This window comes from Eschrichtius robustus, chromosome 15 (assembly GCF_028021215.1).
Source record: "Eschrichtius robustus isolate mEscRob2 chromosome 15, mEscRob2.pri, whole genome shotgun sequence".
Taxonomy (NCBI): Eukaryota; Metazoa; Chordata; class Mammalia; order Artiodactyla; family Eschrichtiidae; genus Eschrichtius; species Eschrichtius robustus.
The window spans coordinates 84,014,437-84,032,730 of NC_090838.1; the positions used below are offsets into that span (position 1 = coordinate 84,014,437).

Consider the following 18,294-nt stretch of genomic DNA (forward strand, 5'->3'; position numbering starts at 1 on the left):
TGTGTGCAGAGAGCCAGCACAGGCAGCATGACCTCAGAGGATACTGCCTGGCTCCACCAGCACTCACCATTTCTAGCTGAGCTACTCTGGGGACTTATTTAACCTCCTCGTTTGGCCATGTTAAAAACAAGCATAATAACAGTAACTACAGTTCACTGTGTCACTGTAAAGATTAAAACATTTAATATTAGTAATCTACTTCGAACAGTACTTGCCATACAGTCAGCATCATGTGTTTGTTAAATAAGATCTCAAGTTATATTACTGCCCCAGAATGTAATTAAATGAGTCCTGATATACAGTATGCAATGCAAGATACATTTTGAAGAACCAGTTTTATTACAACTATATGAGAAATGAAAAAACTAACCACCCCCTAAAATGACTTTAAGTTTTAAAGATTATTTCAGAAGTTAAAATGATTTATGATATCCCTATAAATTTACCTTGATACATCTCCCTTCCAGAAAGTATTTACAGATTTGTTTTCCTTTATGTTCCACTGTGTGCTGATTAATAAATTCCTGAGTCATAACCTTCCATTTTTTCCCTGGTTTACTATACTGCAAGAAAAAAAATTATTTAAATAAAACATATGAAGTAGTAAAAAGGTATTAAAATTTATAGTCAAATGAATCTAGAAAGCAGTATACATTGATTATTAAAAGTAGTGAAGACTGGACATTCTGATGCTATTCATTTACTTGGAGAGAGATATGCTTCTAGAAAAGTGCTTATTGCTATACTAGTAGTTGCAAAGAACCCTATTTCTAATTCAATGAGGACACACAACTACGTTTTTCAAAGTAAAATTACGAAAATCTTGAAAATTAACAATAATACTTTGGCAAAGGTACAATAAAATATTTACTTTCATGTACTGTTGATAGAAGACGTAAAATATTCACATTGTTTGACACAAAATTTGTACTTTTCAGGATTATTCTGAAGGAATTATCAGGAAGGCACACAAAGATTTATTCACAAAAGTAACTACTGCAGAATTATTTACAAGTAAAACAAACAAACAAAACAAAATCTAGAAATACTGTACCCATCCAAAACTAGGAGACAAGTCAAACACATTATGATACATTTAGGTGGTAGAATATTATACTGTCATTAAAAAATCATGGGATGGAAAGACAATTTGGGGACATAAGAAAATGTTCACAATACCTTACCAAGTGAAAATGTGACCCCAGTTTATAATAATAAAGACAAAGAAAAAGACTAAAAGAATATACCCCTACCTTTAACAGTGTATGTCTCTAGATGTACCTCTAAAAACTTATAGATTGCTTGCGTGTGTGGTTATTTTGTACTTTCTATAGGAAAAAAATGGAGGATGTATTATCTTTAACTTTTAAATTAAAAAAATTAAGAAAAACTAGTATGTGGTAGAAAATCTCACAGCCCTACTTATTTTTCTTAGTTCTTCTCCTCAGTCCCCTATTCAACTTTTGCTACAAGTATAAGAGGGTTGAGTAGCAAGAGAGTATGATGCTTAGCCAAGCTAAGGACTTCCACTCATGAGCGCTATAAAACACCACTGTTTTTCAGGCTCTTAGCATGCATAGTGCCTTGAACATCGAGGAGCTTAATAACTATTGACATTTGCTCTTCTGATTTGATATCAGTTTTCCCTTTTCCCTCAATTTGTTAGAAGATGGAGAACAAAGCACAATCTACTGAAAACAGGAAACTGCCTCACAGCAAACACTTAAGGAAATAGATGGCTAAACTTAAATCTGATCCTCAGCACTCCCAACTGATGAAATACATATTTTACTAGAAGAATTCTGAAAAAAAGTATAAGAATACCAGGAAAATAGATAATCTTTGAGGTTCTTTTAAAAAAATATATATATATACCCAAATTGCCCAAGGAAAACGCAAAGAAACTGCTTATACTCTACTCTGATAGGATCATTTAAAATGTCTTAAATCTATGTAAATTTCACTTACAAACATTTTCTATTTCTAGGCTCACTTACAACAAGTAGATATAAATGACCAGTTCACATATGCCTTCTGTACAAGGAATTGTGGCTGTAATAAAATAGGCAGCCAAAGAGAGTGCATTGTGCAAAGTCAATGAGCCAACTTGAGGAATATAACTCTGAAATTAAGAAGTAAATATATTAGGTAACCAACCTCCCCCTAAAAAAAACGCTGAAAAATGTACCAAGTTGTACCTATGTTTCATTAATAACTCACCCTTTCTGTCTATGTTACTTTCTAATGATACACCTCGTTGTCTTAACGGAGGACCGCGGGGGGCTGTTTTTTTTCCAGTTTAGTTCTGTTTAAACGAGTAGTAAGTATCGCAGTACCCAGAACTATGGGAAACCTGACTATAATCAAGGTATTCTAGAACATCTAAAGCAACTTAAACAAAATTTCAGGATAAAATAAAGTGCCTAGAAGATCTGATCTTTTAAGCTTGAGCCTACAGAAGAACCACAATGTCCTCTATCCCTTTTTTTAATTTTTAATTTAATTTTTATTTTACATAGGAGTATAGTTGATTCACAATGTTGTGTTGTCCTCTATCCTTAAGATCTTCTATGAACTATAAGAGCTGGAAGAACGACAGAAGTAATCTAGTTCATCACCCTCATTGGACAAATATGAAAACTGAAGATTAGTGAAGTTAGTGACTTGCCAAAGGTTACGTTTCATGTTAGTAGAATCAAGATAGAACTCTTTGCACTATATCACACTGTTTCAAAGAAAACACAATTCAAGAAAGAGGGAGAAGGAATTCCCTGGTGGTCCAGGGTCAGGACTCTGGGCTTCTACCGCAGTGGGGCATGGGTTTGATCCCTGGTCAGGGAACTAGGATCCCGCAAGCTGTGCGGTGTGGCCAGAAAAAGAAAGAAAGAAAGAAAGAAAGAGGGAGAGAAGGAAAAGACAGAGAAAGCGAGGGAAAAACCAAACTACCCACTTGGTGATTTTAAAATTTATTTACTCTAGAGGATGTATTATATTGGTATAGGGAACAAGAGCATAAAAGATTTTTTAGATATACTAAAAGGAGGAGGAAATTAAGGATCTACTGGGAAAAGAATATGTATTTATAAAAAAATTTAATAGCTACTATAAAGACTAAAAAATTTTAGGAGTTTTATGGCCAAAAGAATGAATAAGGCTTTAAAATCCATCAAAAGTTTGCATGTTCTGTGACTATACTTGAGTTTTCAAGAAAATTAGCGTGGACATGCAGGTATTCCTAAATTTATCTGGCCTTTGGAGGATCTTAATACTCCTTGAAAAGGCAAGGGTAAAAATGGATCTATGTTGGCCACTCCAGGTATGTTCACTCTACCCTGGATGGGCCTCCGCCAAAGCACTCCTGAACATGAGCTGCTTCCTTGGACTCTGACACGCTCCTGCTTGTTTCTGGAACTGTAAGAAGAAATCTCTCATGAGAGCCAATAAACTGACATAGTGTTGATAACATATTTTAATCTTGATAAAGAAAGGAAAAATATTCTAAATCTGATAAATGCAAAAGAAAGAATTTATTCTGATTTTCTACTACATGATAAATAAATCTTTTAGTTGCAGCCCAGATCTGCAAACATCTAAAATGTTAGTGCTTAAAGAGGCCATTAGAGTTAATACTGTACTCTAATTTTACAGATTGAGCAAACTGAAGCTCAGAGATAGGCAGTAACATGATCAACACCATACTTTCTTGGAAGCTAATTTTTTTTCACATATAGGGTATAAGTACTGAATATAGGAGAAGGCTTACTTAGAAAACATTCATATTAATTTGGTCTAGTGAAAGCAGCACATCCTAGACATCTACACGTGTCTACAAAGATGGACAGGCAGGTTATAGTCACCCAGAAATGCTAAGCTTGTTTCCATGGAATGGTGAGTTAAGAGTAAATGTTAGTAGGTGTGTAGGAAAAAAAGAGTTCATGGTCAAGTAAATTTTGAAAATGATGGGTTGAACAAAGTAAAACAGACTTCTTTATGCCTAACCTGCTCAGAGTGTGTAATACATTAATGTTGACTGAGAATCCCCAAGAGTAGCGTAGCATGTGCTGGGTTTCACAAATTCATTTGGGCCCAAACTTCTTTTTTCTGTTAACAACTCCCTAAGTAGTACATTAATGAGTACATATTAAGAAATCTTTGCCCATTATCTTTAAACCCAGAAATGAGAAAACTGAGCATTTTCCAATTACAATATGCTACTATCCCTTTCCTTTTTTTTTTAATTTTTAAAAAATTTTGGCCCCATTGGGGCTTCGTTGCTGTGCACGGGCTTTCTCTAGTTGTGGTGAGCGGGGGCTACTCTCCGTTGCAGTGCATGGGCTTCTCATCGCGGTGGCTTCTCTTGTTGCAGAGCACGGGTTCTAGGCGCGTGGGCTTCAATAGTTGTGGCACGTGGGCTTCAGTTGTTGTGGCACGTGGGCTCAGCAGTTGTGGCGCACGGGCTTAGTTGCTCCGCGGCATGTGGGATCTTCCCGGACCAGGGCTCGAACCCGTGTCCCCTGCATTGGCAAGCGGATTCTTAGCCACTGCACCACCAGGGAAGCCCCTACTATCCCTTTTCTATCAATCAAGGTTGCAGCTACTGATAACCCACCCTTGCTCTGTACAAGTCAATCAAATCTTACTGGAACAGTGGCAGAATACAGGAATTGGACCACTCTAATCCAGAAAGTCGCTACAAGGTTGAAATGTACTGTTCAGAGTTCAGTTCAATTCAACATATATTTATTCAATATCTACTATACACATAGTTCATAAATTCATCTTTCCAACCATTTATACCTCCTTTCTTCTCTTTTAATGATTTCAACTGTAATAAGTAAGTGAATTTACCACTATCTCCTTTCTTGGTCCTGCTACGTATTGAGCTATTAGCATTTTATTGCTATTTGCATCTAGGGACCATGACTCCTAGGAAAGGAAAGTACAACAGAGAACTAACAGAACAAAAGTGTTTGCTTTCAGACATATCAATTTTATTTTGAGGTGCTTTCTAACTTACCGATTTTATTTCGAGGGCACCAAAACGTTCATCTGTGTACTACTATCAAAACTAATTAAAACAATACTTCTTTTCTGGAATTCATCTATACTCATTTGATCTGAACTGGAAAATTTTCATTTACTAGGAAAGTAGCATTAAAATCACAATGCTGGGCTTCCCTGGTGGCACAGTCGTTAAGAATCCGCCTGCCAATGCAGGGGACATGGGTTCGAGCCCTGGTCCGGGAAGATCCCACATGCCGCGGAGCAACTAAGCCCGTGCACCACAACTACTGAGCCCATGTGCCACAACTACTGAGCCCGCGCACCTAGAGCCCGTGCTCCGCAACGAGAAGCCACCACAGAGAGAAGCCCGCACACCGCAACGAAGAGTAGCCCCCGCTCACTGCAACTAGAGAAAGCCCGCGCGCAGCAACGAAGACCCAGTGCAGCCAAAAGTAAATAAATAAAATAAATAAATTTAAAAAAGAATCACAATGCTTTCTTTTGCAGCCAAATAAGTTACAAAATGGAAAAGCTCCTCTCCTCATTATATATAAATTCTCAGTACCTCTTGAAAGTCATCCGTTCCTGAAAACACATTAGGCCCTTTATTGGCCCTTCCTCCACGGTCTTTGCGTTTGATTTTCTTCGGTAAGCCGCGTCCACGAGCAACATTAAAACTTTTAACCCTCTGTTCAATACCTAAAAAAGTTAAAATGTACTTCAGATAGTTAAAAAAACAGCACACTAGACAATCTACTAGTTTACAGGGAATAGCATATTTTAAATAGTCTATAATGTACAGTGTATTCTTTTTTTCCCTTTAGATTCAGTGAAAAAAATTAATTCAGTCTTTACATTTTACTTCGTGGGTACTGCTCCTTATTGTTTTGTTTCTTAAGGGATGTTAACAACATAAGGAAGGCAAGAAACAAGGATATGTACATGGCTGGAGAGGTCAAATCTAGTTTTATTCTCAATTTTCCTTAGAATAAGCAATTAACAAGGTTTTCTGTTTTTAATAGAATTAAATATTACATTCATCTCTAAGGAAGACATTGTAGGTATTAGTGATTAATTTGTGGCAAATTGAGTTTCTATTGATAATGTTGAATAGACATCACATATATCTCCAAGCAAAATTTATACTTGTCTTTTACTTTTGAAAAACTTGATATTTAAAAGTCTCTAAAGAGATACTCAAATGACTAAAATTATATATCAGGGTAGTAAGTTACAATACAAAGTGATTTCTCATTATACCAGAGTCATATTGAACTAATAAGTTTTCTAATGATATTAAACCTACAAAATAGCCAATAGATATATAGAAAAATGTTTCACTTCATTAAAGAAATCAAAGAAATTAAAAATTTAAAGATAACATGACTATTTTCATCTCAAAGAATAATGTTGGTAGGGATTTGGAGAAACTGGCATTTGCACACACTGGCAGGGGTGTTATAAATTGCTACATCACCTTTTTGGATATCAACTTGGTATATGGATCAAAAATCTTCAAATGTAGCTATGTCTTTTGACTCAATTCTACATTTTAGCATTTACTCTCAAAAAAAAAATGTTTGCCAAGATATGTATAAATATGCAGGGTTAATCACAGAATTTTTAAAAATGGGTGCAACTTAAATCCCAAATAATTACTAACAAACAAACCTAACACTTTATTAGACAAATTATGGCATATCTATTTAATTGAATAGAATGTAGACATTAAAATCTACTCATTAACATAAGAATGACTGAGATACAATTCACAGTTAAGGGAAAAAACCAAGTTATAACAGTGTATAGTTTTTTGTTAAAAAGTAATTGTCAAAAAATTCTAGACGAATGTATACCGGGGAATTCCCTGGCAGTCCAGTGGTTAGGACTCTGTGCTTCTACTGCAGGGGGCCTGGGTTTGATCCTTGGTTGGGGAACTAAGATCCCACAAGCCGGGGCACAGCCAAAAACAAAAAAAAAGTATACCAAAAATATTAATAGTAATTGTCTCTGGGAGTAGGGATTCAAACTGCTTTTGTTTTATCTTTGATCTTTGCTGGGTTATCTTTTCTACACATAGAAAAAGTTTTCTACATTTGAGCATATATTATTTTCATAATTCTGCGGGAAAAAATGAAAGTCAAAATAAAATGCAATACTCAATTCTTTAACAGAACAAACAGAAAGAGTTTGAAAGGAAGAACCCCAGGTGGGAAAGGATGAACAAGGCCTCTACATTCCCCTTATTCCCCAAGTGGAATGATCCCTGACACCACTATGTCTGGACTCCAGGAACAAACTTACTAATTACAATAGCATATGCATAGACAAATTCCTGTCTCTTTAGTTCAACAAAGCCTAGATCCACATTTTTCAAAGGAATTTTGCTTGGAAATCAAGAAAAAATAAAGCCATAAAAATAACCAAATTTACTCGTAACTGATTCCTTTTTTCAATGATAATTAAATGATAGTTACATAGGGCTTGGGTGCTCACTACTTCACCTCAGCCTCATCTCGCTCCACTTTTCTTGAAGCAGACATATTGACTGGACAGTTCTTAAGGCTGATTTGACCCTGATGTGACCCATAATTTCTATGGCAATCTTGTACTGGTCTCTCCAGGGACGATGTACCTCAATATAGCAGATGAATAGGTCATCACTCCAGAAATTTCTTTAGATTATGTTCTTATTTCTGATCCTGAAGAATGTCTATAGTCCTGAGTACATTTACATAGCAAAGATGATCACTACATTTTAAAGCCTAATAAAAGAATAGCTTCCCAGGATTCTGTCCTTACAGGTCTAAAACATAAAGTAATACAGAGTAACAGAGACAGCTGAAAAAGGTAGGTTATTTCTTTCAGTATACTGATACCATATAGAAGGGAGGGGAAAAACATAACAGGAAAGTTGTTTTACATTTTTATGCACTTTAAAAGTATTAAGAAATCTTTTAAATTCAAATTTTAAGATATCATGCAGATTGAAATATTTGTAGATTTTTGTCCTCAAGGTCTACAAAATAAATAAAAACGAATTCAGGAAGCACAGGAATAAGCTGATCATGAGAAAGGACAAAGAAATTTAAGATTTTACTTCATATTTACCTGTTTTAAGAAGGTTCTCATATTAAAACACAGACAATTTCAAACTTACCTTGCTGAATTCCTTTCAATCTTTGTTTTTTCCCTGGTTCTTTAGAAAATGATAATCCTAAAGCAGTATTTGAGGTTTCTTTAGCTTGCCTGTATTGTTTCAGCTGACTGGCAAAATCTTCCTCTGTTTCCTGACTGTAGTTACCAAAGTTCTCATCACTGTAGTTACCAAAGTTCTCATCACTGTAGGTACTGTACTCATCATATTCTTTACTTTTAAATTTTCTGTTATGTTGACTCTTCTTTGATGCCATGTAGCTTCCTGATATATGTCCATGCTAAGTGAAAACGCACAACCATTATCAAGATTTTTCAGTTATATATAGGAATTGATAGTAACACAGGACATCTTTTTTCCCCCAGAAAGTTGGGAGAAAGAAGGGGAAAAGACAGTTATTAGTTCTGCCTCTTGGTTAGAACTTATCTATGGCACTATTTAAAACTAAGTTCAAAAAGCTAACTGCTACTCTGATGTTATTAAACATTATAATGTTCATAGAACATTGCTGGAGAGTGTGTCTTGTTCACCTTCTGTTTTCCATGTCCATGTCTTATGTTTCTCATGCTCCATGCCTCAATATTTATACACATAACAGTACTTTAAAATCCATACTGTCATACAGGAATTCTATCTCCAAAAAAACTGAAGAGGTCTTTTTGAAAACAGAAAAAAAATAATAGTAAAACAGCTTGGAGCAAGGGTAGAAAATATATAGAGTCTCCTAAGATTCAAAAATTCCCAAATGACACGTTTAAGCACATTATATTTAATTAAAAAACTATACGTAAAGTCAAATTTGTAAAAAGAAAATATTTATATTTGAGGTCTAATAGAAAAAAGAGATTTCCCTAATTGTAAAAAACATCTAATGAATAAATTGCTCATTAGAAACTATTTATTGCACTTATACATTATTAATTTTAATGCTTTTTACTAAAGCACGTAAAAACAAAAAATACATTGTAGTCCTAGAAGTTCATTTAATGACAGTAATTCAAGTATATCTCTATTCACTGAAATATTTTTATTACTTCTATCATATCTATTGTCAATTTTTTTATAAGAAAGCAAGAAAAAATTGCACATAATTACAGCTTGAGGATCTAGAAAAAGTCAGACCATGACTCATTTTCAGTTTAGTACATTTTAAATGTGATATAAAAATACTGCCTTGGCAGGATACTAATATGAGACTGTGTTTTTAATAAAATGCAGAGAACAAACAGAGTGAAGTAAGTCAGAAAGAGAAAAACAAATATCGTATATTAACTCATATATGTGGAACCTAGAAAAATGGTACAGATGAACCGGTTTGCAGGGCAGAAATAGAGACACAGATGTAGAGAACAAAGGTATGGACACCATGGGGGGAAAGCGGGGCGGGGTGGTGGTGGTGGTGGTGGTGGTGGGATGAACTGGGAGATTGGGATTGACATATATACACTAATATGTATAAAATAGATAACTAATGAGAACCTGCTGTATAAAAAATAACAATAAAATAAAATTCAAAAATTCAAAAAAAATAAAAAGTAAAATTCAGAGAAATACTAAGTCCTTTTCAGCAATTATAGAGATAAAAATAGAGAAAAAGTATATAACTAAAGCAATCAAGAAAATCAATTAGCTCATCAATTTTAAATTTTAAAGACATTATATTAGATTTCCAAATTTTTTTAAGCAACATTTTTAAAGTTTATAAACTGTTCTCAGTCTAGCACTTCAGAAATTCAGAAGGGGATTTATAACTATAACCAAAAGGCAGTTTCTTACATTTTAAAAAAAGCCACTATGAAAATAAAACAAAAAATAATTGCTTTGATTAAGTTGAAGATTAATTAATTAGTTGAATGGTACTTACATTTCCTTTTATAAAAAATGTGATTACATTAATTCTTCAATGATATATTTCAACGCCTAATGAGCAAGGATTACTCTGTTAATGGGCGAGTATGACTTTTTCTCTAGAGATTAGATGCCTTTCACAAAAGCTTTAAGTCTTAATCCAATTCTCTGATTTTTCACAGCCTTTACAAAAATAATCTCCATAATTCCTACTTTTTCAAGCAGAATTATCCCTAAACTTTCAATTCATCCCTCGTTTTCCCAACTGCAAATAATCCTAATAGCCCTCTAATTATGCAAACCTCAGGGCTTCTTCTGCAGTGACAGACTCTAATGTGGCTTGCTGCAGTGCTTAGTGTTTGCATCAGGGCACCACCCATGCGGTGCAAGCTCTCCAGGAAGCGCTAAATGAATGAGGGGTTACAGAGCAGCCCCAGTTCTCTAGGAGAATATCTCCTCGTGCTTCACATGTTCACCATTTGGAATGAACAAAATGTACTCACCATCAAGGATCTAGCAAGTATTTTTAAAAGCCCTCCTAAAGATAAAAGAAATGAAAAAGACTATAAATTTTACTGAAGGACATAGTTTCTCCAATCACTCTGCTTATTGATTATTAGGCTATCTACCTGCTAGAATGTCTGTGGGGGCAGATTTGGTTTCTGTTACACAGGCTGTCACTCTAAGCATGAAATAAGAGAACAGGAGACCCTGAACAAGGATGAGGAAAAAGGAGATATATTAAGTCCTCTGATTTAATAGCTAGATGCTAATACTATATTCTATTGTCGCCTATAACTGTAGACGTGTCATACAGTAGATGCTTGTTATCTAATTAAGTGAGATTTTTAGGATATACTTTCTAACCTCAGTGAGTCAACCCTAAAGCATATGTGAAGGAAATGATCCTGAACTTTCTCTTCTAATGGCAGACTAGGTAATTTAATTCAGATCAGTCCTCCTCCTAAAAAAATGCAGCAAAGATAGACAAGATATTTTTTTCAGACCACTGTAGACATCAGAGAGCTAACAAATTAGTGAAGGGTTACTGGACCGTTACCCATGGAGTAGATGAAAATCCCCAGAAGTGAGCAGTATTTGGAGCTGTTTTTGCTCTGAAAGCATCAGCCCAGCATGAAAAATCATCTGAAAGGTTCAACAGCACTTTTGACTATCCTTTCAATCTTTGGGAACAAAAGGAGTCCAGAGTCTGGAAAAAGCGGAAGCCTTAGCGACCCCCACCCACCAGAACTCAGAAAGTCTGGGGTTTTTCAGATACATGCACACTGACCCGAATACTCCTCAGTGCTCCTGAAAGCATCAGGATTTTTCTAGCACAAAATAATATTCAGACTGAAGATTCTGCTCATACAGTGTACCATATTTAAGGAAGACATAAAGTATATCATGTTGTTTTAAATTTTTTTCCGTTTAAAACACATCAAATAATGTTTGCACTTGAAGATGTAGGTGGCACAAAATTCATATACTGAAGCCCTAACCCCCAGTACCTCAAAATATGACAGTGTTTAGAGAAAGGGCCTTTAAAGAGGTGATTAAGTTGAAATGAGGATGTTAGGGTGGGCCCTGATCCAGTTTGACTGCTGCCCTTATAAGAGGAAAATTTGGACACACAGAGACACCAAGAGTCCACGTGCACAGAGGAATGACCATGTGAGGACAAAGCAGCAAGAAGGTGACCATCTACAAGCCAAGGAGAAAGGCCTAAACAGATCCTTCCCTTGTGGCCCTCAGAGGAAACCAAACCTGCCAGCACCTCGATCTTGGACTCAGATCTAGCCTCCAGACTGTGAGAAAATAAATTTCTGTTGTTTAAGCCACCAGTCTGTGGTATGTTGTTATGGCAGCCCTAGCAAACAAATACATGAGATACTCTTTATTTTCAAAGATTTAAAATTTGTAGCATATGTCTTATAAAATATTTTTTTAAATATCAGAAAGCAAAGAATGAAATTGAAAGTTTAATTTTTCTCTTTAAAAAGCAGTAACTCAAAACCACAGTGAGATATCATTTCACACCAATTAGGAAGGCTGTTATCCAAAACAAAACAAACAAACAAAAACAGAAAATAACAAGCTTGACAAGGATGTGGAGAAATCAGAAAAATCTCATGCATTGTTGGTGGAAATGTAAAATGGTGCAGCCTTTGTGGGAAACAGTTGGTAGTTCCTCAGAAAGTTAAATGTAGAAATAACATATCATCAAGCAATTCCACTGCTAGGTCTATACTCCAAAGAACTGAGAGCAGAGTCTCAAAGAGATACCTATACACCCACGTTCATAGCAGCCATTATTCACAATACGCAAAAGGTGGAAGCAATCCAAGTATCTATCGACAAAATGTGGTATATACATATAATTGAATATTATCCAGCTCTGAAAACGAAGGAAATTCTGATACGTACTACGACACAGATGAACCTTGAAAAACTTATGGTAAGTGAAATAAGCCAGACACAAAAGGACAAATACGGCATGATTCCACCTATATGAATTACCTAGAGCAGGCAAATTCATAGAGATGGAAAGTAGAATAGTGGTTACCAGGAGTGGAGGGAGGGGGAAATTAGGTATTATTGCTTGATAGGTACATGGCTTCTGTTTAGGAAGATGAAAAAGTTCTGGAAATGGACAGAAGTGATGGTTGCACAACATCGTAAATAAACTTAATGTCACTGAACTGTTTATTTTAAAATGGTGAAAATAGTGAATTTTTCCAAAGACATACAAATGGCCAACAGACACATGAAAAGATGCTCAACATCACTAATCATCAGGGAAATGCAAATCAAAACCACAAGGATAGGACTCCCCTGGTGGTGCAGTGGTTAAGAACCCGCCTGCCAATGCAGGGGACACGGGTTCGAGCCCTGGACCAGGAAGATCCCACGTGCCGCAGAGCAACTAAGCCCGTGCGCCACAACTACTGAGCCTGCGCTGTAGAGTCCGCAAGCCACAACTACTGAAGCCCGTGTGCCTAGAGCCTGTGCTCCACAACAAGAGAAGCCACCGTGCACCGCAACGAAGAGTAGCCCCCGCTCCCTGCAACTAGAGAAAGCCGGCGCACAGCAACAAAGACCCAATGCAACCAAAAGTAATTAATTAATTAATTAAAAAAAAAAAAAAACCCACAAGGATATATCTATCACCTCACACCTGGCAGAATGGCTATCATCAAAAAGACAAGAAATAACAAGTGTTGGTGAAAATGTGGAGAAAAGGGAACACTTGTACGCTGTTGGTGGGAATGTAAATTGGTGCAGCCACTGTGGAAAATAGTACGGAGGTTTCTCAAAATATTAAAAATAGAACTACCAAATATCCAGCAATTCCACTTTGGGGTATTTTCCCAGAGAAAATAAAAACACTAATTCGAAAAGATATATGTACCCCTATGTTCACTGCTGCATTGTTTATAATAGACAAGATATGTAAGCAACCTAAGTGTCCATTAATAGATGAACAGATAAAGAAGATGCAGTATATATATATATATATATATATATATATATGCAGTATATGCAGTATATATACAATGGAATATTACTCAGCCATAAAAAAGAATGAAATCTTGCCATTTGTGACAATAAGGATGGACTTAGAGGGCATTATGCTAAGTGAAATAAGGCAGATAGAGAAAGACAAATATCACTATTATTTCTCTTATACGCGGAATCTAAAAACCAAAACAAATGAGCAAACATAACAAAACAGGAACAGATTCACAGATAGAACAAACAAGTGGTTACCAGAGGGGAATGGGGATGAAATACGTGAGGGAGATTAAGAGGTACAAACTTCCAGTTGCAAAATAAAGGAGTCACAGGGATGAAATGTACAGCATAGGGAAAACAGTTAATAATAATGTAATATCTTTGTATGGCAACAGATGGTAACCAATCTTATTGTGGTGATCATTTTTTATGTATAGAAATACTGAATCCTATGTTGTGCACCTGGAACTAACACAGTGTTGTAGGTCAATTATACTCCAATTTAAAAAAAAAAGAGAGAGAGAAAAAGAAATAGTTAAAATGGTAAGTTTTATGTTATGTATATTTTATGACAATAAAAATAAAGGCAATACCTGAGGAAATGGAATGTCATAATCCCTGTAGAAACCACTTCTTTTTCTGTGGGAACTTTCTGTATGTTCGACCTCTGAATCAAGGCTGTAGTCTGAACTATCATCACTGGATGGAGAATTATGCTAAAAGAAGGAAAAACCAAAAATGTTACATTTACAAAAGGAAGAAAATTTAACTGGTAACTAGATAAGCTTGTTTCAGCCAGAGGTGCCAACCAACAGATTATATTATCCTAGTAGGTTCTGAAGTATTAACCGGAAAATTCTTGCTCTAGAGACCACCTCCACCCCAACTTCTCTGAAATTTTCTGAGGAATAGTACATTTTCCTCTTTTCTTGGGGATTTTAATGGCAGCATTTTCCCCATCATCCCTTTGGCCCAAGGACTTCAAATAGAAAATACTGCACCTCTAGGCTCTAAAGTGATCTTAACTTTAAGTTAATCTTTATTTTTTAAATTTTTTTAAATTTTTGGCTGCGTTGGGTCTTCGCTGCTGTGCGCGGGCTTTTAGTTGCTGCGAGCGGGGGCTATTCTTCGTTGCAGTGCACGGCTTCTCACTGCGGTGGCTTCTCTTGTTGTGGAGCATGGGCTCTAGGCACGCGGGCTTCAGTAGTTGTGGCACGCGGGCTCTAGAGCGCAGGCTCAGTAGTTGTGGCGCACGGGCTTAGCTGCTCCGTGGCATGTGGGATCTTCCCGGACCAGGGCTCGAACCCGTGTCCCCTGCATTGGCAAGCGGATTCTTAACCACTGCACCACCAGGGAAGCCCCTAAGTTAACCTTAAAGGAAATAAAATTGGTTCCTCATCACCAAAAAGAGTCCTAGAACATGAACAGAGTATGAATTAATTTATTTTTTACCTAAAACAGCATTAGAGTTCTTAATCTATTGCATAAGTACCCTAAATCTAAAAGATACCAAAACATTCCAAATTGTAAATATAACATAAATCCAACCCACAAAATTGAACAAAGATGAAATACAAACCACAAGTAATTGACAGTGATTGACAAATATCAAGAATAAGCTTTTTCAAGTATGAATGCAATTTCAAAAAAAAAAAAAATCACCAAATATCCTCCATCTAGCCAAAATAATTACCTTCCCAGGTTGAGCACCCTCTTTAAAAAAATTTTTTGAAGTTCTTATCAACAAAGACACTGGCTCTGTATTTTATCATCCCTGCATTCCTGGCATCTAAGACTAGAACAAACTCAGTAAAAATGTGCTGAACTAAATTGACCTCTTGATACTTTTACAGTAGAAGGATCTGTTTTCTTCTACTCCATTCTTAAATGCTGGTTTAAGAAGACAAACTGTTTTCCTCCACCTTGTTCTTAAATGTTCTGGGGTTTAGTTTTGGGGTGATGTTAATTCTGCTTTTGTTGATTTGATAGGTGATATGAAGATCTTTTTATAATTATGCTATGAAATGTTTCAAGCTTAACTACCTAATCTTTTTGGTTAGGACTTGAAATAAATATTGTCCATTTAAAAGCCAAGTTTGCTCTGTTACTAGCAGAAGTCAGCTCTGGCTCAAAAGAAAACCTTTCACTTGAAGAACACTAAAGGGGTAAGGCTTGCTTAAGAAGAAGTTCAAACAAAGGCACTGCTTCAGGAAGAGCCATCAGAGAAGAGAAGATTCTGTTTAAGGGAGAAGATTCTTCAGGCTAGCCCCAAAAAATGAGTCTAGAACACAGACTTTAAGAAGTCATTAGGGTGCTTCCCTGGTGGCGCAGTGGTTGAGAATCTGCCTGCCAATGCAGGGGACACGGGTTCGAGCCCTGGTCTGGGAAGATCCCACATGCCACGGAGCAACTAGGCCCGTGAGCCACAATTGCTGAGCCTGCGCGTCTGGAGCCTGTGCTCCGCAACAAGAGAGGCCGCAATGGTGAGAGGCCCGCGCACCGCGATGAAGAGTGGCCCCCGCTCGCCACAACTAGAGAAAGCCCTCGCACAGAAACGAAGACCCAACACAGCCATAAATAAATAAATAAATAAATAAATAACCCCCCCCCAAAAAAACAATAAGTCATTAGGAAGGCTATTATAAAAAAATATGTATGTGGCTCACCTACAGTAATAAGAAGTAGAGTAATTATTAACCCAAAATTAATAATTGGACTACATTAAAAATAGCTGGAAGTAGTAGAGAGTAATTAAAAATTATTAAATTTTTAAATTTTTAAGTGAAAAGGATAGTATACTTTTTTTATTTCAGAATTTTTGAGTTTCTTTTTTTTGGTTACTGTTTGGTATCTGTTTAGTGTTTGAAAGTGTTCCTTTAATTTTGTTATTTTACCTATAATACACTGGTGCATTTCTTTCAATACACTTGGTTGGTAAGTACTAAAGTTCAAGTCTAGGGACTTCCCTGGTGGTCCAGTGGGTAAGACTCCATGCTCCCAATGCAGGGGGCCCTGGTTCGATCCCTGGTTGGGGAACTAGATCCCTCATGGCGCAACTAAGAGTCCTCATGGCGCAACTAAGAGTCCTCATGCCACAACTAAGAAGTCCGCATGCCCCAACTAAGAAGTCCATGTGCCCCAACTAAAGATCCCGCATGCTGCAACGAAGATCATGCATGCCACAACTAAGACCCGGTCCAGCCAAATAAATAAATGTTTTAAAAATAAATAGGGCTTCCCTGGTGGCGCACTGGTTGAGAATCTGCAGGGGACACGGGTTCGAGCCCTGGTCTGGGAAGATCCCACATGCCACAGAGCAACTAGGCCCGTGAGCCACACTACTGAGCCTGCGCGTCTGGAGCCTGTGCTCCGCAGCAAGAGAGGCCGCGATAGTGAGAGGCCCGCGCACCGCGATGAAGAGTGGCCCCCGCTCGCCGCAACTAGAGAAAGCCCTCGCACAGAAACGAAGACCCAACACAGCCAAAAAAAAAAAAATAGTCACGGCTTTAAAAATAAAGTTCAAGTCTCAGTGATTATCCTTTCTATAGAACTCTTAACAAACATGACACCACAACGTGGTGAGTAAAGAGGGCAAAAGACATAGTCAAGAACTAATTAACAGGATAGACATTTAGTGACCCCTTTAGATATTCAAACAATAACAGAAAGAATTTAGGGACTTCAGTGACTTCCCCAAACCATGCCAGCCTTTTCACACCTTTTTGCTTTTGTATTCTCTGTGTCTCTTTGGTCAACGAGCTAATGCCTACCTGTCCTTCAAGATTTATCACAAAAAATCTCCATGTCCAATAGTAAGAGAACGATACTAAAGTATAATACAATACAGAGCAATCAATTAAAATGGCATTTTAGAAGATTTTATAGAAATAACAAAATGTTTATCAGTACTATTAAGTGAAAATGCAAAATATAAAATCAATTAAATGGCATTTCTCTAATAATAATTGTCCACAAATTCATTATTACTCCTACCCTCAAGAGGTGGAGATTAATTCCTCTCCCTTTGAGTGTGGACTAGACTTAGAAGCTTGCTTCTAGCAAACAGAATTTGTCAGAAGTGATTAGGTTATAAAAAAGACTGTAAAAAAAAAAAAAAAAAAAAAAGACTGTAGCTTTCATCCTGGGTGCTCTCTCTTGCTCTCTTGCTTTGGAGGAAGCCAGCCAAAGCACGAGGTCGAAGAAGTGGTGTGTAAAGGGGTCCACATGGTGAGGAACGGAGGCCTGCCAAGAGCCACATGACCGAACTTGGAAGAGGATCCTGCCTTAGTCAGGAGATGACTGCAACCTCGCAGGAAGCGCTGAGCCAGAATACCAAGTTAAGCCGTGACCACATTCCTGACCCACAGAAACTAGGAGACAAACTTTTGTTGTTTTAAGCTTCTAAGTTTGGGGTAATATGTTGCGCAGCAATAGTTAACTAATACAGATTTTGGTATCTGGAAATGCGGTGCTGCCAGTACAAATATCTAAAAGGTAGAACTGGTTTTGGAACCAGGCAGTGGATAGAAACTGGAATGATTTTAAGAGGGCGCTAGTGAAAGCCTAGATCACCCTGAATGACTGTTAGTAAAATTTTGGACTTTGGGGCAACTTAAAGGAAAGTGAGAGATATCTTATTAAAACTGGAAAAAGGGAGATCCTTGTTATGTAGTGGCAGAAATCTAGCAACACTGTTACCTTCAGCAATATGGAAAGTAGAAAATGTGTCTAATGAACTAGGTGATCTAGTTAAGATTTTCAAGCAAAAT

At 36.8% G+C, this 18,294-nt stretch overlaps 1 protein-coding gene across 2 annotated transcripts in view; it reads right to left on the reverse strand.

The window, feature by feature from the left end:
• Window positions 1–18,294, reverse strand: part of ZC3H6 (zinc finger CCCH-type containing 6) — a 53,346-nt gene that overhangs the window by 12,441 nt on the left and 22,611 nt on the right. For both annotated transcript variants that reach the window (XM_068564630.1, XM_068564629.1), the window contains exons 3-6: window positions 14,119–14,241; window positions 8,165–8,441; window positions 5,570–5,703; window positions 447–563 (exon numbers count right to left, since the gene is read on the reverse strand). In XM_068564630.1, coding sequence (XP_068420731.1) covers window positions 447–563; window positions 5,570–5,703; window positions 8,165–8,441; window positions 14,119–14,241 — 651 coding nt within the window. The remainder of the gene's footprint in view (window positions 1–446; window positions 564–5,569; window positions 5,704–8,164; window positions 8,442–14,118; window positions 14,242–18,294) is intronic.